Here is a 24,794-nt window from a genome sequence, read left to right as displayed (position 1 = left end):
AGCTGGGGGGAAGGGACACAAGAGGGAGGGGCGGGGGAGGTAATCTCGTCACAGGAGACAGGTTTAAGGCTCATTGTGTTTTAGGTTATACAAGCCGCCACTAATCTGTTTTATTATGGAGGGATGATGGAGGGAGGGGGTGCGGGGTAGAGTCTGAGTAACTGATCAACTCATTTAATCTAAATTTAAATTAATTTAACACACTGCCTCATCCAGATAGACTTTACTGTTAAAATCTGACTTGACTGATGAGAATCCCTGTAAAGTAACTTGTTTATTCAGTACAGTGCAAAGTCACACATATTCCTCAATGGACTCTGCAGACAACCAACGACACCCCCGGTCCTCTGAATGAACATGAAAAAAACATCTGAAAGCTGTGAGGTTTACATTAGACAATTAGCTGTTAAAAGGTATTTAGGGTGTGTGTGTGTATAAAACGCCGCTTTTCACTCCCCGACCCTCTGACCGCATGTCTGACCCAAATATTTGGGATGTTCTGTTCCGACAACAGCTGGACGTGAGTGTTTGCGAGTATCAAAAGGGAATTTGTGTGTGTGCATAACGGAAAATACTTACGTATGGACCTCAGGCTGCTCCATGAAGCGCTCCACACTGACAAAACAGAAACAAACACAGTCAACAACACTGGCCAGGTGGGACTACGCTGACTGTGTGTGCGCGTGTGTGTGTGTGTGTGTGTGTGTGTGCGCGCGTGTCTGTGCGTGTGTGTGTGTGGGGGCGGGTGTTTGTGAGCTAGAGACAGAGCGATCGAGACAACTGAAATGAATGAAAGTAGACAAGGAGCTAACAAACAGGAAACACATTAACAGGCAAACACACACACACACACACACACACACACACACACACACACAAGGCAGTGGGTCTCCTCCCTCCGTGCTGCTGCCCTACTGCGCCATTCATGACATGTACTGTAAACGGTGTGTGTGTGTCTCATGCAGTGATTCGGCTACACAAAGAGGGAGACAAGTGTCTGGTGTCCCTCAGGGTTGCTGCAGGGCGACCCAATGGAAATAATTAGTTTTATTTGGGCTCGTCATACTAAAGAGGATTTGATACCATCTTAATGTTTATGGCGGCAAGCGTATCGAAACCAGGAGGAAAAAACAGCAGGATTGATGAATTGGGCAGTTTCTTTAATTGAAATTTGGAGTAAATGTTGTAGCAATAAGTGAAGTTAAGTTGCAGCAAACATCCAAGTTTAGTTTGTGGATTCTTGGCTCAAAGGCGGGTTTAACGACACCACACTGATCTCGACCTCTGACCCCTAATATTGAGTAAGTTATAGGCCACGCTGACCTGGGGACGTACCAATTAGTTATATCGTCAACACAAAAAATGAACTGAAATTTTACCAGATAAAAAAACTGGTTGTAAAACATGTAGTTGTGTGTCACAGGATGAGGTGATGTTGTAGGTTGGTCGAGGGTCATTAAATGGACACACGGGAGCCTCCAAAGAAGAGAAATAAAAGGTCAGCTCGGTTTCAAACTGGGCTGGAAATGTTCCCTTCCACTTCCCTGGGGACTGACCGCAAGACAACCCCACACGGGGCGCCAGGAGAGGGTGTGTGTGTGTGCATGGTTGTCATGACAGCCAGGCAGTGACATTCCCACAGCCCCTATTAGATGTAGTAGTTCACACCACATGCACACAAACACACAACACGAACAGTTTCTTCCCGTCGGCAGTCGGGCTCATGAACAGAGCCCGGTCCCCCACTGACTGACTCTGACATTCCACCGGTCACTCCTTCATACTGCACATGTCACTTTAACTGTCATTTCTCACTCGTCACTTTGTCACTTGTTCGATAGTGCACTTTATGTTTAATATTTTTTTACTTTTTAAATACTTGACATTTGTAACTTTAACTTTATTCTCGTTTTATACTAACCCATAGCCTTATTCTACTAACCCATTGCATTCGCATTTCATTTTATTATTACTACTTGCGCACTGCTGTCTTGTTGTCTATTGTTACACTGTCTACTGTCACGCACCAACCGCCAAGACAAATTCCTTGTATGTTTGACATATTTTGGCAATAAATGTTTCCTGATCCTGATCAATGTCTTTACATCTTTGCACATGAAGTTATTGTGTTTTAGACTGAAAGTTTGTTAACATGTTTATTTAATGGTCTCATGACAGGGAGCAACCACTTTTCCCTTGATTTACGGTGTGATCACTTTATCCTTTTGTTGTTATATTTTCCTAAACATTCCGTATCACATATGATCCCACCCTATTACTTTTTACACTTCATTTACAATGTCATCATTCATTTATTTGACGATAGGAATGATGCAAGACCCAATATCCGTTTGGGAGTCATATTTAATTGGAAGTTAAAGTACTGTAGCTGACCGGCGTATGCACGTTGCCATGACAACACCGGAAGATGATTCACGCAATGTGTATTCATTTTTATTTCTGCAATTAGAATTTATTAAGTTCACTGTAATTTTGGGTACCTTGTGTTAACGGTTTGCCCTTGTTTTACTCACGATGACACACTAGCAGAAAACCTTTTCTTTCTAGTCTGTCGCAAACGTGGACTTTCATGACCAGTGTGGATAAAAGTACTAAACACTCAGTGTAGTATATCTACACTGTGTTGTTAGTAATTTTATTTAAAACCACATGCACACAAACACACAACACGAACAGTATTCAAGTATTTAAAAGTATCAATGACGCAGAGCGGGTTAGAAAAATCCTGGGGTCCAATTATTGCATTTTTTAAATGGTTTGGTGGCCTCGTAGAGCTGAGACTGCAGAAAAACAAGCACCCGGAGTGGAGCAAAGCACTCTGGTGAGACTAATAATGTGGAAGGAAAAAAACAAAGACAAAAGAAAGAAACAATTGGAAATATTTTGTGTATTGTTTTGGAAATATTAATTCTGAGTCACGCTAAGAAAATAATTGAAGTTTTAATCGAGAGAGACAGAGTGAATGAGACAAAAGAAACAGACTCTCGAAGCCGGGCTGCTAATTCTTGATGATCTTGATGTTGATGTTCAATACTTTGGTTGGAATTTGTTCCAGAAAGCCCAAAATCAATTATTAAATCCTTATGAAGAAAAAGGGCAATTATTATTATTTTGTGCCTCACCGGAGATCCAGATGCTGCACGTTGCTGACGGAGTATGAACAACAGACGCGTTTGTTGTTTATGTTTGTACTGATTATTTGGGGGCGGGGCTAGCAGGGGAGCCTCACAGGACCTCTGGGTTTTACGCGTTTGGACAATTTTTTAAATCTGGCATGCTCTTGCTAATTTCTCAGGATTAACGACCCCGTATTTAATCCGTCTGAAATTCTTGTCCACCAGTGTCTCCTTTGATGCATGTGTGCTTGTTTGTTTACGCACCTCTCCTTCAGGATGAACAAGGCTCCCAGCTGGATCAGAACAGTGGAGGCAAAAACGGCCAAAACTTCCAGTCTGTCAAACCTGCAGGGAGAAGGAGGGACAGCGTCATCCGATGTGGGAGAAACCAACGGAACATACTGCTTCAGTCGAGGACCACCAGGAAAACAAGAAATGTGCACAGCCTTGTTTTTGGCTTCATGTGCCGTCTCCAAAAACCTGTCGCACCAAAACGCCACTCTGTAGAAACAGGAAATCAAGAGAAAAACACAAGAGACCAGATTCTGAACTTCCCCGTCAGACGTCATTGTGACAGTGTGGAAATACAGCCATTCCCACATCACTTTAAAAACAAAGACATATTTCCCCCAGGCATGTGGATTGCATCACGGTTGTTGCCTTACCCCTAACCATGCAATAATCAGAGAAATGGACTTGTTCATCTTATGTATATGAAGGTTCCATTTCTACCAGTCTAAATGGACGAGGACGGAAGGCGAGCGACGGGCTGATTCAAGGTTCTAACTGTTGCTGACCTTCTGCCCTCATCACGGGGTCAATCCCGTCACAGTCTGTACAGGATGAGCGGCTTTGCCCGGGTGAGCGGTCCGCCGGGCTTAAGGGGGTTAAACGTGACGTGAACGGTAAGCGATATAACGGCCCGCCACAGTAAAGCGGGTCAATGCCACAGACATAAGAACTACCGCCTGTCCGGCCTGTGTCCAGTGTTCTAGTGGCCTGTGTGCAGTGTTCTAGTGGCGTGTGTGCAGTGTTCTATCGACCTGTGTGCAGTATTCTATTGACCTGTGTGCAGTGTTCTAGATGCCTGTGTGCAGTGTGCAGTGTTCTAGATGCCTGTGTGCAGTGTTCTAGTGGCCTGTGTGCAGTGTTCTAGAGGCCTGTGTGCAGTGTTCTAGAGGCCTGTGTGCAGTGTTGCAGTTGCCTGTGTGCAGTGTTCTGGAGGCCTGTGTGCGGTGTTCTAGAGGCCTGTGTGCAGTGTTCTAGTGTTCAAGAGGCCTGTGTGCAGTGTTCTAGAGGCCTGTGTGCAGTGTTCTAGTGTTCTAGAGGCCTGTGTGCAGTGTTCTGGAGGCATGTGTGCAGTGTTCTGGAGGCCTGTGTACAGTGTTCTGGAGGCCTGTGTACAGTGTTCTGGAGGCCTGTGTACAGTGTTCTAGTGGCCTGTGTGCAGTGTTCTAGTGGCCTGTGTGCAGTGCTCTAGTGGCCTGTGTGCAGTGTTCTAGAGGCCTGTGTGCAGTGTTCTAGAGGCCTGTGTGCAGTGTTCTAGAGTTGTAGTGGCCTGTGTGCAGTGTTCTAGTGGCCTGTATGCAGTCTTCTGGTGTTCTATCGGCCTGTGTGCAGTGTTCTAGAGGCCTGTGTGCAGTGTTCTAGTGGCCTGTGTGCAGTGTTCTAGTGGCCTGTGTGCAGTGTTCTAGTGTTCCAGAGCCCTGTGTGCAGTGTTCTAGAGGCCTGTGTGCAGTGTTCTAGAGTTGTAGTGGCCTGTGTGCAGTGTTCTAGAGTTGTAGTGGACTGTGTGCAGTGTTCTAGTGGTCTGTGTGCAGTGTTCTAGTGGCCTGTGTGCAGTCTTCTGGTGTTCTATCGGCCTGTGTGCAGTGTTCTAGAGGCCTGTGTGCAGTGTTCTAGTGTTCTAGTGGCCTGTGTGCAGTGTTCTAGAGTTATAGTGGCCTGTGTGCAGTGTTCTGGTGTTCTAGAGCCCTGTGTGCAGTGTTCTAGAGCCCTGTGTGCAGTGTTCTAGAGGCCTGTGTGCAGTGTTCTAGTGTTCTAGTGGCCTGTGTGCAGTGTTCTAGTGGTCTGTGTGCAGTGTTCTAGTGGCCTGTGTGCAGTGTTCTAGTGGCCTGTGTGCAGTGTTCTAGTGGCCTGTGTGCAGTGTTCTGGTGTTCTAGAGCCCTGTGTGCAGTGTTCTAGAGCCCTGTGTGCAGTGTTCTAGAGCCCTGTGTGCAGTGTTCTAGAGGCCTGTGTGCAGTGTTCTAGAGGCCTGTGTGCAGTGTTCTAGTGGCCTGTGTGCAGTGTTCTAGAGTTGTAGTGGCCTGTGTGCAGTGTTCTAGTGGTCTGTGTGCAGTGTTCTAGTGGCCTGTGTGCAGTGTTCTAGTGGTCTGTGTGCAGTGTTCTAGTGGCCTGTGTGCAGTGTTCTAGTGGCCTGTGTGCAGTGTTCTGGTGTTCTGGAGCCCTGTGTGCAGTGTTCTGGAGGCCTGTGTGCAGTGTTCTAGTGGCCTGTGTGCAGTGTTCTAGAGTTGTAGTGGCCTGTGTGCAGTGTTCTAGTGGTCTGTGTGCAGTGTTCTAGTGGCCTGTGTGCAGTCTTCTGGTGTTCTATCGGCCTGTGTGCAGTGTTCTAGAGGCCTGTGTGCAGTGTTCTAGTGGCCTGTGTGCAGTGTTCTGGTGTTCTAGAGCCCTGTGTGCAGTGTTCTAGAGGCCTGTGTGCTGTGTTCTAGTGGCCTGTGTGCAGTGTTCTAGTGTTCTAGTGGCCTGTGTGCAGTGTTCTAGTGGTCTGTTTGCAGTGTTCTAGTGGCCTGTGTGCAGTGTTCTGGTGTTCTAGAGCCCTGTGTGCAGTGTTCTGGTGTTCTAGAGCCCTGTTTGCAGTGTTCTAGTGGCCTGTGTGCAGTGTTCTAGTGGCCTGTGTGCAGTGTTCTAGTGGCCTGTGTGCAGTGTTCTAGAGTTGTAGTGGCCTGTGTGCAGTGTTCTATTGGCCTGTATGCAGTCTTCTGTTCTATCGGCCTGTGTGCAGTGTTCTAGAGGCCTGTGTTCAGTGTTCTAGTGCTCTAGCGGCCTGTGTGCAGTGTTCTAGTGTTCCAGAGCCCTGTGTGCAGTGTTCTAGAGGCCTGTGTGCAGTGTTCTAGAGTTGTAGTGGCCTGTGTGCAGTGTTCTAGTGTTGTAGTGGCCTGTGTGCAGTGTTGTAGTGGCCTGTGTGCAGTGTTCTAGTGGCCTGTGTGCAGTGTTCTGGTGTTCTAGAGGCCTGTGTGCAGTGTTCTGGAGCCCTGTGTGAAGTGTTCTAGAGCCCTGTGTGCAGTGTTCTAGAGGCCTGTGTGCAGTGTTCTAGAGGCCTGTGCGCAGTGGTCTAGAGGCCTGTGTGCAGTGGTCTAGAGGCCTGTGTGCAGTGGTCTAGAGGCCTGTGTGCAGTGTTCTAGAGTTGTAGTGGCCTGTGTGCAGTGTTGCAGTTGTCTGTGTGCAGTGTTCTGGAGGCCTGTGTGCAGTGTTCTGGAGGCCTGTGTGCAGTGTTCTAGTGGCCTGTGTGCAGTGTTCTAGTGTTCTAGTGGCCTGTGTGCAGTGTTCTAGTGGCCTGTGTGCAGTGTTCTAGAGGCCTGTGTGCAGTGTTCTAGAGGCCTGTGTGCAGTGTTCTAGTGGCCTGTGTTCAGTGTTCTAGAGTTGTAGTGGCCTGTGTGCAGTGTTCTAGTGGTCTGTGTGCAGTGTTCTAGTGGCCTGTGTGCAGTGTTCTAATGGCCTGTGTGCAGTGTTCTGGTGTTCTAGAGCCCTGTGTGCAGTGTTCTGGAGGCCTGTGTGCAGTGTTCTAGTGGCCTGTGTGCAGTGTTCTAGTGTTCTAGTGGCCTGTGTGCAGTGTTCTAGTGGCCTGTGTGCAGTGTTCTAATGGCCTGTGTGCAGTGTTCTAGAGGCCTGTGTGCAGTGTTCTAGTGTTCTAGTGGCCTGTGTGCAGTGTTCTAGAGGCCTGTGTGCAGTGTTCTAGAGGCCTGTGTGCAGTGTTCTAGAGGCCTGTGTGCAGTGTTCTAGAGTTGTAGTGGCCTGTGTGCAGTGTTCTAGTGGTCTGTGTGCAGTGTTCTATTGGCCTGTATGCAGTCTTCTGGTGTTCTATCGGCCTGTGTGCAGTGTTCTAGAGGCCTGTGTGCAGTGTTCCGGCCTGTGTGCAGTGTTCTAATGTTGTAGAGGCCTGTCTGCAGTGTTCTAGTGTCCTGTGTGCAGTGTTCTATCGGCCTGTGTGCAGTCTTCTGGTTTTCTATCGGCCTGTGTGCAGTGTTCTAGTGGCCTGTGTGCAGTGTTCTAGTGGCCTGTGTGCAGTGTTCTAGTGGCCTGTGTGCAGTGTTCTAGTGGCCTGTGTGCAGTGTTCTAGTGGCCTGTGTGCAGTGTTCTGGAGGCCTGTGTGCGGTGTTCTATGGTTGTATTGGCCTGTGTGCAGTGTTCTAGTGGCCTGTGTGCAGTGTTCTAGTGGCCTGTGTGCAGTGTTCTAGAGTTGTAGTGGCCTGTGTGCAGTGTTCTATCGGCCTGTGTGCAGTGTTCTAGAGGCCTGTGTAAAGTGTTCCGGCCTGTGTGCAGTGTTCTAATGTTGTAGAGGCCTGTCTGCAGTGTTCTAGTGGCCAGTGTGCAGTGTTCTAATGTTGTAGAGGCCTGTCTGCAGTGTTCTAGTGGCCTGTGTGCAGTGTTCTAGAGGCCTATGTGCAGTGTTCTAGTGGCCCTGTGTGCAGTGTTCTAGTGGCCTGTGTCCAGTGTTGTAGTTGCCTGTGTGCAGTGTTCTATCGGCCTGTGTGCAGTGTTCTAGAGTTATAGTGGCCTGTGTGCAGTGTTCTATCGGCCTGTGTGCAGTGTTCTATCGGCCTGTGTGTTCTAATGTTGTAGAGGCCTGTCTGCAGTGTTCTAGTGGCCAGTGTGCAGTGTTCTAATGTTGTAGAGGCCTGTGTGCAGTGTTCTAGTGGCCTGTGTGCAGTGTTGTGGTGGCCTGTGTGCATTGTTGTGGTGGCCTGTGTGCAGTGTTGTGGTGGCCTGTGTGCAGTGTTCTAGTGGCCCTGTGTGCAGTGTTCTAGTGGCCTGTGTGCAGTGTTCTAGTGTTCTAGAGCCCTGTGTGCAGTGTTGTAGTTGCCTGTGTGCAGTGTTCTAGAGGCCTGTGTGCAGTGTTTTAGTGTTCTAGTGGCCTGTGTGCAGTGTTCTAGAGGCCTGTGTGCAGTGTTCTAGAGGCCTGTGTGCAGTGTTGCAGTTGCCTGTGTGCAGTGTTCTGGAGGCCTGTGTGCGGTGTTCTAGAGGCCTGTGTGCAGTGTTCTAGTGTTCAAGAGGCCTGTGTGCAGTGTTCTAGAGGCCTGTGTGCAGTGTTCTAGAGGCCTGTGTGCAGTGTTCTAGAGGCCTGTGTGCAGTGTTCTAGAGTTGTAGTGGCCTGTGTGCAGTGTTCTAGTGGCCTGTATGCAGTCTTCTGGTGTTCTATCGGCCTGTGTGCAGTGTTCTAGAGGCCTGTGTGCAGTGTTCTAGTGGCCTGTGTGCAGTGTTCTAGTGGCCTGTGTGCAGTGTTCTAGTGTTCCAGAGCCCTGTGTGCAGTGTTCTAGAGCCCTGTGTGCAGTGTTCTAGAGGCCTGTGTGCAGTGTTCTAGAGTTGTAGTGGCCTGTGTGCAGTGTTCTAGAGTTGTAGTGGACTGTGTGCAGTGTTCTAGTGGTCTGTGTGCAGTGTTCTAGTGGCCTGTGTGCAGTCTTCTGGTGTTCTATCGGCCTGTGTGCAGTGTTCTAGAGGCCTGTGTGCAGTGTTCTAGTGTTCTAGTGGCCTGTGTGCAGTGTTCTGGTGTTCTAGAGGCCTGTGTGCAGTGTTCTAGAGGCCTGTGTGCAGTGTTCTAGAGGCCTGTGTGCAGTGTTCTAGTGGCCTGTGTGCAGTGTTCTAGTGTTCTAGTGGCCTGTGTGCAGTGTTCTAGTGGTCTGTGTGCAGTGTTCTAGTGGCCTGTGTGCAGTGTTCTAGTGGCCTGTGTGCAGTGTTCTAGTGGCCTGTGTGCAGTGTTCTAGTGGCCTGTGTGCAGTGTTCTGGTGTTCTAGAGCCCTGTGTGCAGTGTTCTAGTGGCCTGTGTGCAGTGCTCTAGTGGCCTGTGTGCAGTGTTCTAGAGGCCTGTGTGCAGTGTTCTAGAGGCCTGTGTGCAGTGTTCTAGAGTTGTAGTGGCCTGTGTGCAGTGTTCTAGTGGCCTGTATGCAGTCTTCTGGTGTTCTATCGGCCTGTGTGCAGTGTTCTAGAGGCCTGTGTGCAGTGTTCTAGTGGCCTGTGTGCAGTGTTCTAGTGGCCTGTGTGCAGTGTTCTAGTGTTCCAGAGCCCTGTGTGCAGTGTTCTAGAGGCCTGTGTGCAGTGTTCTAGAGTTGTAGTGGCCTGTGTGCAGTGTTCTAGAGTTGTAGTGGACTGTGTGCAGTGTTCTAGTGGTCTGTGTGCAGTGTTCTAGTGGCCTGTGTGCAGTCTTCTGGTGTTCTATCGGCCTGTGTGCAGTGTTCTAGAGGCCTGTGTGCAGTGTTCTAGTGTTCTAGTGGCCTGTGTGCAGTGTTCTAGAGTTATAGTGGCCTGTGTGCAGTGTTCTGGTGTTCTAGAGCCCTGTGTGCAGTGTTCTAGAGCCCTGTGTGCAGTGTTCTAGAGGCCTGTGTGCAGTGTTCTAGAGGCCTGTGTGCAGTGTTCTAGTGGCCTGTGTGCAGTGTTCTAGTGTTCTAGTGGCCTGTGTGCAGTGTTCTAGTGGTCTGTGTGCAGTGTTCTAGTGGCCTGTGTGCAGTGTTCTAGTGGCCTGTGTGCAGTGTTCTAGTGGCCTGTGTGCAGTGTTCTAGTGGCCTGTGTGCAGTGTTCTGGTGTTCTAGAGCCCTGTGTGCAGTGTTCTAGAGCCCTGTGTGCAGTGTTCTAGAGCCCTGTGTGCAGTGTTCTAGAGGCCTGTGTGCAGTGTTCTAGTGGCCTGTGTGCAGTGTTCTAGAGTTGTAGTGGCCTGTGTGCAGTGTTCTAGTGGCCTGTGTGCAGTGTTCTAGTGGCCTGTGTGCAGTGTTCTGGTGTTCTAGAGCCCTGTGTGCAGTGTTCTGGAGGCCTGTGTGCAGTGTTCTAGTGGCCTGTGTGCAGTGTTCTAGTGGCCTGTGTGCAATGTTCTAGTGTTCTAGTGGCCTGTGTGCAGTGTTCTAGTGGCCTGTGTGCAGTGTTCTAGTGGCCTGTGTGCAGTGTTCTAGAGTTGTAGTGGCCTGTGTGCAGTGTTCTAGTGGTCTGTGTGCAGTGTTCTAGTGGCCTGTGTGCAGTCTTCTGGTGTTCTATCGGCCTGTGTGCAGTGTTCTAGAGGCCTGTGTGCAGTGTTCTAGTGGCCTGTGTGCAGTGTTCTGGTGTTCTAGAGCCCTGTGTGCAGTGTTCTAGAGGCCTGTGTGCTGTGTTCTAGTGGCCTGTGTGCAGTGTTCTAGTGTTCTAGTGGCCTGTGTGCAGTGTTCTAGTGGTCTGTTTGCAGTGTTCTAGTGGCCTGTGTGCAGTGTTCTGGTGTTCTAGAGCCCTGTGTGCAGTGTTCTGGTGTTCTAGAGCCCTGTTTGCAGTGTTCTAGTGGCCTGTGTGCAGTGTTCTAGTGGCCTGTGTGCAGTGTTCTAGTGGCCTGTGTGCAGTGTTCTAGAGTTGTAGTGGCCTGTGTGCAGTGTTCTATTGGCCTGTATGCAGTCTTCTGTTCTATCGGCCTGTGTGCAGTGTTCTAGAGGCCTGTGTTCAGTGTTCTAGTGCTCTAGCGGCCTGTGTGCAGTGTTCTAGTGTTCCAGAGCCCTGTGTGCAGTGTTCTAGAGGCCTGTGTGCAGTGTTCTAGAGTTGTAGTGGCCTGTGTGCAGTGTTCTAGTGTTCTAGTGGCCTGTGTGCAGTGTTCTAGTGGCCTGTGTGCAGTGTTCTAGTGGCCTGTGTGCAGTGTTCTAGTGTTCTAGTGGCCTGTGTGCAGTGTTCTAGTGGCCTGTGTGCAGTGTTCTAGAGTTGTAGTGGCCTGTGTGCAGTGTTCTAGTGGTCTGTGTGCAGTGTTCTAGTGGCCTGTGTGCAGTCTTCTGGTGTTCTATCGGCCTGTGTGCAGTGTTCTAGAGGCCTGTGTGCAGTGTTCTAGTGGCCTGTGTGCAGTGTTCTGGTGTTATAGAGCCCTGTGTGCAGTGTTCTAGAGGCCTGTGTGCTGTGTTCTAGTGGCCTGTGTGCAGTGTTCTAGTGTTCTAGTGGCCTGTGTGCAGTGTTCTAGTGGTCTGTTTGCAGTGTTCTAGTGGCCTGTGTGCAGTGTTCTGGTGTTCTAGAGCCCTGTGTGCAGTGTTCTGGTGTTCTAGAGCCCTGTTTGCAGTGTTCTAGTGGCCTGTGTGCAGTGTTCTAGTGGCCTGTGTGCAGTGTTCTAGTGGCCTGTGTGCAGTGTTCTAGAGTTGTAGTGGCCTGTGTGCAGTGTTCTATTGGCCTGTATGCAGTCTTCTGTTCTATCGGCCTGTGTGCAGTGTTCTAGAGGCCTGTGTTCAGTGTTCTAGTGCTCTAGCGGCCTGTGTGCAGTGTTCTAGTGTTCCAGAGCCCTGTGTGCAGTGTTCTAGAGGCCTGTGTGCAGTGTTCTAGAGTTGTAGTGGCCTGTGTGCAGTGTTCTAGTGTTCTAGTGGCCTGTGTGCAGTGTTCTAGTGGCCTGTGTTCTGGTGTTCTAGAGGCCTGTGTGCAGTGTTCTGGTGTTCTAGAGGCCTGTGTGCAGTGTTCTGGTGTTCTAGAGGCCTGTGTGCAGTGTTCTGGTGTTCTAGTGGCCTGTGTTCTGGTGTTCTAGAGGCCTGTGTGCAGTGTTCTGGTGTTCTAGAGGCCTGTGTGCAGTGTTCTGGAGCCCTGTGTGCAGTGTTCTAGAGCCCTGTGTGCAGTGTTCTAGAGGCCTGTGTGCAGTGGTCTAGAGGCCTGTGTGCAGTGGTCTAGAGGCCTGTGTGCAGTGGTCTAGAGGCCTGTGTGCAGTGGTCTAGAGGCCTGTGTGCAGTGTTCTAGAGTTGTAGTGGCCTGTGTGCAGTGTTGCAGTTGTCTGTGTGCAGTGTTCTGGAGGCCTGTGTGCAGTGTTCTGGAGGCCTGTGTGCAGTGTTCTAGTGGCCTGTGTGCAGTGTTCTAGTGGCCTGTGTGCAGTGTTCTAGAGGCCTGTGTGCAGTGTTCTAGAGGCCTGTGTGCAGTGTTCTAGAGGCCTGTGTGCAGTGTTCTAGTGGCCTGTGTTCAGTGTTCTAGTGTTCTAGTGGCCTGTGTTCAGTGTTCTAGAGTTGTAGTGGCCTGTGTGCAGTGTTCTAGTGGTCTGTGTGCAGTGTTCTAGTGGCCTGTGTGCAGTGTTCTAGTGGCCTGTGTGCAGTGTTCTGGTGTTCTAGAGCCCTGTGTGCAGTGTTCTGGAGGCCTGTGTGCAGTGTTCTAGTGGCCTGTGTGCAGTGTTCTAGTGTTCTAGTGGCCTGTGTGCAGTGTTCTAGTGGCCTGTGTGCAGTGTTCTAATGGCCTGTGTGCAGTGTTCTAATGGCCTGTGTGCAGTGTTCTAGAGGCCTGTGTGCAGTGTTCTAGTGTTCTAGTGGCCTGTGTGCAGTGTTCTAGTGGCCTGTGTGCAGTGTTCTAGAGGCCTGTGTGCAGTGTTCTAGAGGCCTGTGTGCAGTGTTCTAGAGTTGTAGTGGCCTGTGTGCAGTGTTCTAGTGGTCTGTGTGCAGTGTTCTATTGGCCTGTATGCAGTCTTCTGGTGTTCTATCGGCCTGTGTGCAGTGTTCTAGAGGCCTGTGTGCAGTGTTCTAGAGGCCTGTGTGCAGTGTTCTAATGTTGTAGAGGCCTGTCTGCAGTGTTCTAGTGTCCTGTGTGCAGTGTTCTATCGGCCTGTGTGCAGTCTTCTGGTGTTCTATCGGCCTGTGTGCAGTGTTCTAGTGGCCTGTGTGCAGTGTTCTAGTGGCCTGTGTGCAGTGTTCTAGTGGCCTGTGTGAAGTGTTCTAGTGGCCTGTGTGCAGTGTTCTGGAGGCCCGTGTGCGGTGTTCTATGGTTGTATTGGCCTGTGTGCAGTGTTCTAGTGGCCTGTGTGCAGTGTTCTAGTGGCCTGTGTGCAGTGTTCTAGTGGCCTGTGTGCAGTGTTCTAGAGTTGTAGTGGCCTGTGTGCAGTGTTCTATCGGCCTGTGTGCAGTGTTCTAGAGGCCTGTGTGCAGTGTTCCGGCCTGTGTGCAGTGTTCTAATGTTGTAGAGGCCTGTCTGCAGTGTTCTAGTGGCCAGTGTGCAGTGTTCTAATGTTGTAGAGGCCTGTCTGCAGTGTTCTAGTGGCCTGTGTGCAGTGTTCTAGAGGCCTATGTGCAGTGTTCTAGTGGCCCTGTGTGCAGTGTTCTAGTGGCCTGTGTGCAGTGTTGTAGTTGCCTGTGTGCAGTGTTCTATCGGCCTGTGTGCAGTGTTCTAGAGTTATAGTGGCCTGTGTGCAGTGTTCTATCGGCCTGTGTGCAGTGTTCTATCGGCCTGTGTGTTCTAATGTTGTAGAGGCCTGTCTGCAGTGTTCTAGTGGCCAGTGTGCAGTGTTCTAATGTTGTAGAGGCCTGTGTGCAGTGTTCTAGTGGCCTGTGTGCAGTGTTGTGGTGGCCTGTGTGCATTGTTGTGGTGGCCTGTGTGCAGTGTTGTGGTGGCCTGTGTGCAGTGTTCTAGTGGCCCTGTGTGCAGTGTTCTAGTGGCCTGTGTGCAGTGTTCTAGTGTTCTAGAGCCCTGTGTGCAGTGTTGTAGTTGCCTGTGTGCAGTGTTCTAGAGGCCTGTGTGCAGTGTTCTAGTGTTGTAGTGGCCTGTGTGCAGTGTTCTAGTGTTGTGGTGGCCTGTGTGCAGTGTTCTAGTGTTCTAGTGGCCTGTGTGCAGTGTTCTAGTGGCCTGTGTGCAGTGTTCTAGTGGCCTGTGTGCAGTGTTCTAGAGTTGTAGTGTCCTGTGTGCAGTGTTCTATCGGCCTGTGTGCAGTGTTCTATCGGCCTGTGTGCAGTCTTCTGGTGTTCTATCGGCCTGTGTGCAGTGTTCTAGTGGCCTGTGTGCGGTGTTCTATGGTTGTATTGGCCTGTGTGCAGTGTTCTAGTAGCCTGTGTGCAGTGTTCTAGAGTTGTAGTGGCCTGTGTGCAGTGTTTTATCGGCCTGTGTGCAGTGTTCTAGAGGCCTGTGTGCAGTGTTCCGGCCTGTGTGCAGTGTTCTAATGTTGTAGAGGCCTGTCTGCAGTGTTCTAGTGGCCAGTGTGCAGTGTTCTAATGTTGTAGAGGCCTGTGTGCAGTGTTCTAGTGTTCTAGTGGCCTGTGTGCAGTGTTCTAGAGGCCTATGTACAGTGTTCTAGTGGCCCTGTGTGCAGTGTTCTAGTGGCCTGTGTGCAGTGTTCTAGTGTTCTAGAGCCCTGTGTGCAGTGTTCTAGAGTTGTAGTGGCCTGTGTGCAGTGTTGCAGTTGTCTGTGTGCAGTGTTCTGGAGGCCTGTGTGCAGTGTTCTGGAGGCCTGTGTGCAGTGTTCTAGTGGCCTGTGTGCAGTGTTCTAGTGTTCTAGTGGCCTGTGTGCAGTGTTCTAGTGGCCTGTGTGCAGTGTTCTAGAGGCCTGTGTGCAGTGTTCTAGAGGCCTGTGTGCAGTGTTCTAGTGGCCTGTGTTCAGTGTTCTAGAGTTGTAGTGGCCTGTGTGCAGTGTTCTAGTGGTCTGTGTGCAGTGTTCTAGTGGCCTGTGTGCAGTGTTCTAGTGGCCTGTGTGCAGTGTTCTGGTGTTCTAGAGCCCTGTGTGCAGTGTTCTGGAGGCCTGTGTGCAGTGTTCTAGTGGCCTGTGTGCAGTGTTCTAGTGTTCTAGTGGCCTGTGTGCAGTGTTCTAGTGGCCTGTGTGCAGTGTTCTAATGGCCTGTGTGCAGTGTTCTAGAGGCCTGTGTGCAGTGTTCTAGTGTTCTAGTGGCCTGTGTGCAGTGTTCTAGTGGCCTGTGTGCAGTGTTCTAGAGGCCTGTGTGCAGTGTTCTAGAGGCCTGTGTGCAGTGTTCTAGAGTTGTAGTGGCCTGTGTGCAGTGTTCTAGTGGTCTGTGTGCAGTGTTCTATTGGCCTGTATGCAGTCTTCTGGTGTTCTATCGGCCTGTGTGCAGTGTTCTAGAGGCCTGTGTGCAGTGTTCCGGCCTGTGTGCAGTGTTCTAATGTTGTAGAGGCCTGTCTGCAGTGTTCTAGTGTCCTGTGTGCAGTGTTCTATCGGCCTGTGTGCAGTCTTCTGGTGTTCTATCGGCCTGTGTGCAGTGTTCTAGTGGCCTGTGTGCAGTGTTCTAGTGGCCTGTGTGCAGTGTTCTAGTGGCCTGTGTGCAGTGTTCTGGAGGCCCGTGTGCGGTGTTCTATGGTTGTATTGGCCTGTGTGCAGTGTTCTAGTGGCCTGTGTGCAGTGTTCTAGTGGCCTGTGTGCAGTGTTCTAGTGGCCTGTGTGCAGTGTTCTAGAGTTGTAGTGGCCTGTGTGCAGTGTTCTATCGGCCTGTGTGCAGTGTTCTAGAGGCCTGTGTGCAGTGTTCCGGCCTGTGTGCAGTGTTCTAATGTTGTAGAGGCCTGTCTGCAGTGTTCTAGTGGCCAGTGTGCAGTGTTCTAATGTTGTAGAGGCCTGTCTGCAGTGTTCTAGTGGCCTGTGTGCAGTGTTCTAGAGGCCTGTGTGCAGTGTTCTAGTGGCCCTGTGTGCAGTGTTCTAGTGGCCTGTGTGCAGTGTTGTAGTTGCCTGTGTGCAGTGTTCTATCGGCCTGTGTGCAGTGTTCTAGAGTTATAGTGGCCTGTGTGCAGTGTTCTATCGGCCTGTGTGCAGTGTTCTATCGGCCTGTGTGTTCTAATGTTGTAGAGGCCTGTCTGCAGTGTTCTAGTGGCCAGTGTGCAGTGTTCTAATGTTGTAGAGGCCTGTGTGCAGTGTTCTAGTGGCCTGTGTGCAGTGTTGTGGTGGCCTGTGTGCATTGTTGTGGTGGCCTGTGTGCAGTGTTGTGGTGGCCTGTGTGCAGTGTTCTAGTGGCTCTGTGTGCAGTGTTCTAGTGGCCTGTGTGCAGTGTTCTAGTGTTCTAGAGCCCTGTGTGCAGTGTTGTAGTTGCCTGTGTGCAGTGTTCTAGAGGCCTGTGTGCAGTGTTCTAGTGTTGTAGTGGCCTGTGTGCAGTGTTCTAGTGTTGTGGTGGCCTGTGTGCAGTGTTCTAGTGTTCTAGTGGCCTGTGTGCAGTGTTCTAGTGGCCTGTGTGCAGTGTTCTAGTGGCCTGTGTGCAATGTTCTAGAGTTGTAGTGTCCTGTGTGCAGTGTTCTATCGGCCTGTGTGCAGTGTTCTATCGGCCTGTGTGCAGTGTTCTATCGGCCTGTGTGCAGTCTTCTGGTGTTCTATCGGCCTGTGTGCAGTGTTCTAGTGGCCTGTGTGCAGTGTTCTAATGTTGTAGAGGCCTGTCTGCAGTGTTCTAGTGGCCAGTGTGCAGTGTTCTAATGTTGTAGAGGCCTGTGTGCAGTGTTCTAGTGTTCTAGTGGCCTGTGTGCAGTGTTCTAGAGGCCTATGTACAGTGTTCTAGTGGCCCTGTGTGCAGTGTTCTAGTGGCCTGTGTGCAGTGTTCTAGTGTTCTAGAGCCCTGTGTGCAGTGTTCTAGAGTTGTAGTGGCCTGTGTGCAGTGTTGCAGTTGTCTGTGTGCAGTGTTCTGGAGGCCTGTGTGCAGTGTTCTGGAGGCCTGTGTGCAGTGTTCTAGTGGCCTGTGTGCAGTGTTCTAGTGTTCTAGTGGCCTGTGTGCAGTGTTCTAGTGGCCTGTGTGCAGTGTTCTAGAGGCCTGTGTGCAGTGTTCTAGTGTTCTAGTGGCCTGTGTTCAGTGTTCTAGAGTTGTAGTGGCCTGTGTGCAGTGTTCTAGTGGTCTGTGTGCAGTGTTCTAGTGGCCTGTGTGCAGTGTTCTAGTGGCCTGTGTGCAGTGTTCTGGTGTTCTAGAGCCCTGTGTGCAGTGTTCTGGAGGCCTGTGTGCAGTGTTCTAGTGGCCTGTGTGCAGTGTTCTAGTGTTCTAGTGGCCTGTGTGCAGTGTTCTAGTGGCCTGTGTGCAGTGTTCTAATGGCCTGTGTGCAGTGTTCTAGAGGCCTGTGTGCAGTGTTCTAGTGTTCTAGTGGCCTGTGTGCAGTGTTCTAGTGGCCTGTGTGCAGTGTTCTAGAGGCCTGTGTGCAGTGTTCTAGAGGCCTGTGTGCAGTGTTCTAGAGTTGTAGTGGCCTGTGTGCAGTGTTCTAGTGGTCTGTGTGCAGTGTTCTATTGGCCTGTATGCAGTCTTCTGGTGTTCTATCGGCCTGTGTGCAGTGTTCTAGAGGCCTGTGTGCAGTGTTCCGGCCTGTGTGCAGTGTTCTAATGTTGTAGAGGCCTGTCTGCAGTGTTCTAGTGTCCTGTGTGCAGTGTTCTATCGGCCTGTGTGCAGTCTTCTGGTGTTCTATCGGCCTGTGTGCAGTGTTCTAGTGGCCTGTGTGCAGTGTTCTAGTGGCCTGTGTGCAGTGTTCTAGTGGCCTGTGTGCAGTGTTCTAGTGGCCTGTGTGCAGTGTTCTGGAGGCCCGTGTGCGGTGTTCTATGGTTGTATTGGCCTGTGTGCAGTGTTCTAGTGGCCTGTGTGCAGTGTTCTAGTGGCCTGTGTGCAGTGTTCTAGTGGCCTGTGTGCAGTGTTCTAGAGTTGTAGTGGCCTGTGTGCAGTGTTCTATCGGCCTGTGTGCAGTGTTCTAGAGGCCTGTGTGCAGTGTTCCGGCCTGTGTGCAGTGTTCTAATGTTGTAGAGGCCTGTCTGCAGTGTTCTAGTGGCCAGTGTGCAGTGTTCTAATGTTGTAGAGGCCTGTCTGCAGTGTTCTAGTGGCCTGTGTGCAGTGTTCTAGAGGCCTATGTGCAGTGTTCTAGTGGCCCTGTGTGCAGTGTTCTAGTGGCCTGTGTGCAGTGTTGTAGTTGCCTGTGTGCAGTGTTCTATCGGCCTGTGTGCAGTGTTCTAGAGTTATAGTGGCCTGTGTGCAGTGTTCTATCGGCCTGTGTGCAGTGTTCTATCGGCCTGTGTGTTCTAATGTTGTAGAGGCCTGTCTGCAGTGTTCTAGTGGCCAGTGTGCAGTGTTCTAATGTTGTAGAGGCCTGTGTGCAGTGTTCTAGTGGCCTGTGTGCAGTGTTGTGGTGGCCTGTGTGCATTGTTGTGGTGGCCTGTGTGCAGTGTTGTGGTGGCCTGTGTGCAGTGTTCTAGTGGCCCTGTGTGCAGTGTTCTAGTGGCCTGTGTGCAGTGTTCTAGTGTTCTAGAGCCCTGTGTGCAGTGTTGTAGTTGCCTGTGTGCAGTGTTCTAGAGGCCTGTGTGCAGTGTTCTAGTGTTGTAGTGGCCTGTGTGCAGTGTTCTAGTGTTGTGGTGGCCTGTGTGCAGTGTTCTAGTGTTCTAGTGGCCTGTGTGCAGTGTTCTAGTGGCCTGTGTGCAGTGTTCTAGTGGCCTGTGTGCAGTGTTCTAGAGTTGTAGTGTCCTGTGTGCAGTGTTCTATCGGCCTGTGTGCAGTGTTCTATCGGCCTGTGTGCAGTGTTCTATCGGCCTGTGTGCAGTCTTCTGGTGTTCTATCGGCCTGTGTGCAGTGTTCTAGTGGCCTGTGTGCAGTGTTCTGGAGGCCTGTGTGCGGTGTTCTATGGTTGTATTGGCAGGTGTGCAGTGTTCTAGTGGCCTGTGTGCAGTGTTCTAGAGTTGTAGTGGCCTGTGTGCAGTGTTTTATCGGCCTGTGTGCAGTGTTCTAGAGGCCTGTGTGCAGTGTTCCGGCCTGTGTGCAGTGTTCTAATGTTGTAGAGGCCTGTCTGCAGTGTTCTAGTGGCCAGTGTGCAGTGTTCTAATGTTGTAGAGGCCTGTGTGCAGTGTTCTAGTGTTCTAGTGGCCAGTGTGCAGTGTTCTAATGTTGTAGAGGCCTGTCTGCAGTGTTCTAGTGGCCTGTGTGCAGTGTTCTAGAGGCCTATGTGCAGTGTTCTAGTGGCCCTGTGTGCAGTGTTCTAGTGGCCTGTGTGCAGTGTTGTAGTTGCCTGTGTGCAGTGTTCTATCGGCCTGTGTGCAGTGTTCTAGAGTTATAGTGGCCTGTGTGCAGTGTTCTATCGGCCTGTGTGCAGTGTTCTATCGGCCTGTGTGTTCTAATGTTGTAGAGGCCTGTCTGCAGTGTTCTAGTGGCCAGTGTGCAGTGTTCTAATGTTGTAGAGGCCTGTGTGCAGTGTTCTAGTGGCCTGTGTGCAGTGTTGTGGTGGCCTGTGTGCATTGTTGTGGTGGCCTGTGTGCAGTGTTGTGGTGGCCTGTGTGCAGTGTTCTAGTGGCCCTGTGTGCAGTGTTCTAGTGGCCTGTGTGCAGTGTTCTAGTGTTCTAGAGCCCTGTGTGCAGTGTTGTAGTTGCCTGTGTGCAGTGTTCTAGAGGCCTGTGTGCAGTGTTCTAGTGTTGTAGTGGCCTGTGTGCAGTGTTCTAGTGTTGTGGTGGCCTGTGTGCAGTGTTCTAGTGTTCTAGTGGCCTGTGTGCAGTGTTCTAGTGGCCTGTGTGCAGTGTTCTAGTGGCCTGTGTGCAGTGTTCTAGAGTTGTAGTGTCCTGTGTGCAGTGTTCTATCGGCCTGTGTGCAGTGTTCTATCGGCCTGTGTGCAGTGTTCTATCGGCCTGTGTGCAGTCTTCTGGTGTTCTATCGGCCTGTGTGCAGTGTTCTAGTGGCCTGTGTGCAGTGTTCTGGAGGCCTGTGTGCGGTGTTCTATGGTTGTATTGGCAGGTGTGCAGTGTTCTAGTGGCCTGTGTGCAGTGTTCTAGAGTTGTAGTGGCCTGTGTGCAGTGTTTTATCGGCCTGTGTGCAGTGTTCTAGAGGCCTGTGTGCAGTGTTCCGGCCTGTGTGCAGTGTTCTAATGTTGTAGAGGCCTGTCTGCAGTGTTCTAGTGGCCAGTGTGCAGTGTTCTAATGTTGTAGAGGCCTGTGTGCAGTGTTCTAGTGTTCTAGTGGCCTGTGTGCAGTGTTCTAGAGGCCTATGTACAGTGTTCTAGTGGCCCTGTGTGCAGTGTTCTAGTGGCCTGTGTGCAGTGTTCTAGTGTTCTAGAGCCCTGTGTGCAGTGTTCTAGAGGCCTGTGTGCAGTGTTCTAGAGTTGTAGTGGCCTGTGTGCAGTGTTCTAGTGTTGTAGTGGCCTGTGTGCAGTGTTCTAGTGTTGTAGAGGACTGTGTGCAGTTTCTAGTGTTCTAGAGGCCTGTGTGCAGTGTTGCAGTTGCCTGTGTGCAGTGTTCTAGTGGCCTGTGTGCAGTGTTCTGGAGGCCTGTGTGCAGTGTTCTAGAGGCCTGTGTGCAGTGTTCTAGAGGCCTGTGTGCAGTGTTCTAGAGGCCTGTGTGCAGTGTTCTAGTTGCCTGTGTGCAGTGTTCTAGTGTTCTAGAGGCCTGTGTGCAGTGTTCTAGTGTTCTAGAGGCCTGTGTGCAGTGTTCTGGAGTTCTGTGTGCAGTGTTCTAGAGGCCTGTGTGCAGTGTTCTAGTGGCCTGTGTGCAGTGTTCTAGTGGCCTGTGTGCAGTGTTCTAGTGGCCTGTGTGCAGTGTTCTAGAGTTGTAGTGTCCTGTGTGCAGTGTTCTATCGGCCTGTGTGCAGTGTTCTATCGGCCTGTGTGCAGTGTTCTATCGGCCTGTGTGCAGTCTTCTGGTGTTCTATCGGCCTGTGTGCAGTGTTCTAGTGGCCTGTGTGCAGTGTTCTGGAGGCCTGTGTGCGGTGTTCTATGGTTGTATTGGCCTGTGTGCAGTGTTCTAGTGGCCTGTGTGCAGTGTTCTAGAGTTGTAGTGGCCTGTGTGCAGTGTTCTATCGGCCTGTGTGCAGTGTTCTAGAGGCCTGTGTGCAGTGTTCCGGCCTGTGTGCAGTGTTCTAATGTTGTAGAGGCCTGTCTGCAGTGTTCTAGTGTCCTGTGTGCAGTGTTCTAGTGGCCTGTGTGCAGTGTTCTAGTGGCCTGTGTGCAGTGTTCTAGTGGCCTGTGTGCAGTGTTCTGGAGGCCTGTGTGCGGTGTTCTATGGTTGTATTGGCCTGTGTGCAGTGTTCTAGTGGCCTGTGTGCAGTGTTCTAGTGGCCTGTGTGCAGTGTTCTAGAGTTGTAGTGGCCTGTGTGCAGTGTTCTATCGGCCTGTGTGCAGTGTTCTAGAGGCCTGTGTGCAGTGTTCTAGAGGCCTGTGTGCAGTGTTCTAATGTTGTTGAGGCCTGTCTGCAGTGTTCTAGTGGCCAGTGTGCAGTGTTCTAATGTTGTAGAGGCCTGTCTGCAGTGTTCTAGTGGCCTGTGTGCAGTGTTATAGAGGCCTATGTGCAGTGTTCTAGTGGCCCTGTGTGCAGTGTTCTAGTGGCCTGTGTGCAGTGTTGTAGTTGCCTGTGTGCAGTGTTCTATCGGCCTGTGTGCAGTGTTCTAGAGTTATAGTGGCCTGTGTGCAGTGTTCTATCGGCCTGTGTGCAGTGTTCTATCGGCCTGTGTGTTCTAATGTTGTAGAGGCCTGTCTGCAGTGTTCTAGTGGCCAGTGTGCAGTGTTCTAATGTTGTAGAGGCCTGTGTGCAGTGTTCTAGTGTTCTAGTGGCCTGTGTGCAGTGTTGTGGTGGCCTGTGTGCATTGTTGTGGTGGCCTGTGTGCAGTGTTGTGGTGGCCTGTGTGCAGTGTTCTAGTGGCCCTGTGTGCAGTGTTCTAGTGGCCTGTGTGCAGTGTTCTAGTGTTCTAGAGCCCTGTGTGCAGTGTTGTAGTTGCCTGTGTGCAGTGTTCTAGAGGCCTGTGTGCAGTGTTCTAGTGTTGTAGTGGCCTGTGTGCAGTGTTCTAGTGTTGTGGTGGCCTGTGTGCAGTGTTCTAGTGTTCTAGTGGCCTGTGTGCAGTGTTCTAGTGGCCTGTGTGCAGTGTTCTAGTGGCCTGTGTGCAGTGTTCTAGAGTTGTAGTGTCCTGTGTGCAGTGTTCTATCGGCCTGTGTGCAGTGTTCTATCGGCCTGTGTGCAGTGTTCTATCGGCCTGTGTGCAGTGTTCTGGTGTTCTATCGGCCTGTGTGCAGTGTTCTAGTGGCCTGTGTGCAGTGTTCTGGAGGCCTGTGTGCGGTGTTCTATGGTTGTATTGGCCTGTGTGCAGTGTTCTAGTGGCCTGTGTGCAGTGTTCTAGAGTTGTAGTGGCCTGTGTGCAGTGTTCTATCGGCCTGTGTGCAGTGTTCTAGAGGCCTGTGTGCAGTGTTCCGGCCTGTGTGCAGTGTTCTAATGTTGTAGAGGCCTGTCTGCAGTGTTCTAGTGGCCAGTGTGCAGTGTTCTAATGTTGTAGAGGCCTGTGTGCAGTGTTCTAGTGTTCTAGTGGCCTGTGTGCAGTGTTCTAGAGGCCTATGTGCAGTGTTCTAGTGGCCCTGTGTGCAGTGTTCTAGTGGCCTGTGTGCAGTGTTCTAGTGTTCTAGAGCCCTGTGTGCAGTTTTCTAGAGGCCTGTGTGCAGTGTTGTGGTGGCCTGTGTGCAGTGTTGTGGTGGCCTGTGTGCAGTGTTCTAGAGGCCTGTGTGCAGTGTTCTAGTGGCCTGTGTGCAGTGTTCTATTGGCCTGTATGCAGTCTTCTGGTGTTCTATCGGCCTGTGTGCAGTGTTCTAGAGGCCTGTGTTCAGTGTTCTAGTGCTCTAGCGGCCTGTGCACAGTGTTCTAGAGTTGTAGTGGCCTGTGTGCAGTGTTCTGGAGGCATGTGTGCAGTGTTCTAGTGGCCTGTGTGCAGTGTTCTAGTGGCCTGTGTGCAGTGTTCTAGAGGCCTGTGTGCAGTGTTCTAGAGGCCTGTGTGCCGTGTTCTAGAGGCCTGTGTGCAGTGTTCTAGTGGCCTGTGTGCAGTGTTCTATTGGCCTGTATGCAGTCTTCTGGTGTTCTATCGGCCTGTGTGCAGTGTTCTAGAGGCCTGTGTTCAGTGTTCTAGTGCTCTAGCGGCCTGTGTGCAGTGTTCTAGAGGCCTGTGTGCAGTGTTCTAGAGTTGTAGTGGCCTGTGTGCAGTGTTCTAGTGTTCTAGAGGCCTGTGTGCAGTGTTGCAGTTGCCTGTGTGCAGTGTTATAGTGGCCTGTGTGCAGTGTTCTGGAGGCCTGTGTGCAGTGTTCTAGTGGCCTGTGTGCAGTGTTCTAGAGTTGTAGTGGCCTGTGTGCAGTGTTCTAGTGGCCTGTGTGCAGTGTTCTAGTGGCCTGTGTGCAGTGTTCTAGTGGCCTGTGTGCAGTGTTCTAGAGGCCTGTGTGCAGTGTTCTAGAGGCCTGTGTGCAGTGTTCTAGAGGCCTGTGTGCAGTGTTCTAGAGGCCTGTGTGCAGTGTTCTAGAGGCCTGTGTGCAGTGTTCTAGTGCTCTAGCGGCCTGTGTGCAGTGTTCTAGCGGCCTGTGTTCAGTGTTCTAGTGTTCCAGAGCCCTGTGTGCAGTGTTCTAGAGGCCTGTGTGCAGTGTTCTAGAGTTGTAGTGGCCTGTGTGCAGTGTTCTAGTGTTGTAGTGGCCTGAGTGCAGTGTTCTAGTGTTGTAGAGGACTGTGTGCAGTTTCTAGTGTTCTAGAGGCCTGTGTGCAGTGTTGCAGTTGCCTGTGTGCAGTGTTCTAGTGGCCTGTGTGCAGTGTTCTAGTGGCCTGTGTGCAGTGTTCTAGTGGCCTGTGTGCAGTGTTCTGGAGGCCTGTGTGCAGTGTTCTAGAGGCCTGTGTGCAGTGTTCTAGAGGCCTGTGTGCAGTGTTCTAGAGGCCTGTGTGCAGTGTTCTAGTTGCCTGTGTGCAGTGTTCTAGTGTTCTAGAGGCCTGTGTGCAGTGTTCTAGTGTTCTAGAGGCCTGTGTGCAGTGTTCTGGAGTTCTGTGTGCAGTGTTCTAGAGGCCTGTGTGCAGTGTTCTAGTGGCCTGTGTGCAGTGTTCTAGTGGCCTGTGTGCAGTGTTCTAGTGGCCTGTGTGCAGTGTTCTAGTGGCCTGTGTGCAGTGTTCTAGTGGCCTGTGTGCAGTGTTCTAGTGGCCTGTGTGCAGTGTTCTAGAGTTGTAGTGGCCTGTTTGCAGTGTTCTAGTGGCCTGTGTGCAGTGTTCTGGAGGCCTGTGTGCAGTGTTTTGGAGGCCTGTGTGCAGTGTTCTGGAGGCCTTTGTGCAGTGTTCTGGAGGCCTTTGTGCAGTGTTCTGCAGGCCTTTGTGCAGTGTTCTGGAGGCCTGTGTGCAGTGTTCTAGCGGCCTGTGTGCAGTGTTCTAGTGGCCTGTGTGCAGTGTTCTAGTGGCCTGTGTGCAGTGTTCTAGTGGCCTGTGTGCAGTGTTCTAGAGGCCTGTGTGCAGTGTTCTATCGGCCTGTGTGCAGTGTTCTATCGGCCTGTGTGCAGTGTTCTAGAGTTATAGTGGCCTGTGTGCAGTGTTCTATCGGCCTGTGTGCAGTGTTCTAATGTTGTAGAGGCCTGTCTGCAGTGTTCTAGTGGCCTGTGTGCAGTGTTGTAGTTGCCTGTGTGCAGTGTTCTATCGGCCTGTGTGCAGTGTTCTAGAGTTATAGTGGCCTGTGTGCAGTGTTCTATCGGCCTGTGTGCAGTGTTCTATCGGCCTGTGTGCAGTGTTCTATCGGCCTGTGTGTTCTAATGTTGTAGAGGCCTGTCTGCAGTGTTCTAGTGGCCAGTGTGCAGTGTTATAATGTTGTAGAGGCCTGTGTGCAGTGTTCTAGTGTTCTAGTGGCCTGTGTGCAGTGTTGTGGTGGCCTGTGTGCATTGTTGTGGTGGCCTGTGTGCAGTGTTGTGGTGGCCTGTGTGCAGTGTTGTGGTGGCCTGTGTGCAGTGTTCTAGTGGCCTGTGTGCAGTGTTCTAGTGTTCTAGAGCCCTGTGTGCAGTGTTGTAGTTGCCTGTGTGCAGTGTTCTAGAGGCCTG

At 51.2% G+C, this 24,794-nt stretch overlaps 1 protein-coding gene across 1 annotated transcript in view; it reads right to left on the bottom strand.

The window, feature by feature from the left end:
* Positions 1–24,794, bottom strand: part of slc30a6 (solute carrier family 30 member 6) — a 55,917-nt gene that overhangs the window by 11,763 nt on the left and 19,360 nt on the right. The window contains exons 7-8 of the mRNA XM_078104796.1: positions 3,402–3,482; positions 580–615 (exon numbers count right to left, since the gene is read on the bottom strand). Of these exons, the coding sequence (XP_077960922.1) occupies positions 580–615; positions 3,402–3,482 (117 nt within the window). The remainder of the gene's footprint in view (positions 1–579; positions 616–3,401; positions 3,483–24,794) is intronic.

The sequence above is a fragment of the Gasterosteus aculeatus genome, chromosome 6, assembly GCF_964276395.1.
Source record: "Gasterosteus aculeatus chromosome 6, fGasAcu3.hap1.1, whole genome shotgun sequence".
Lineage (NCBI taxonomy): Eukaryota > Metazoa > Chordata > Actinopteri > Perciformes > Gasterosteidae > Gasterosteus > Gasterosteus aculeatus.
The sequence above is the reverse complement of the archived record's forward strand: the minus strand, read 5'-3'. Positions and strand labels throughout refer to the sequence as shown.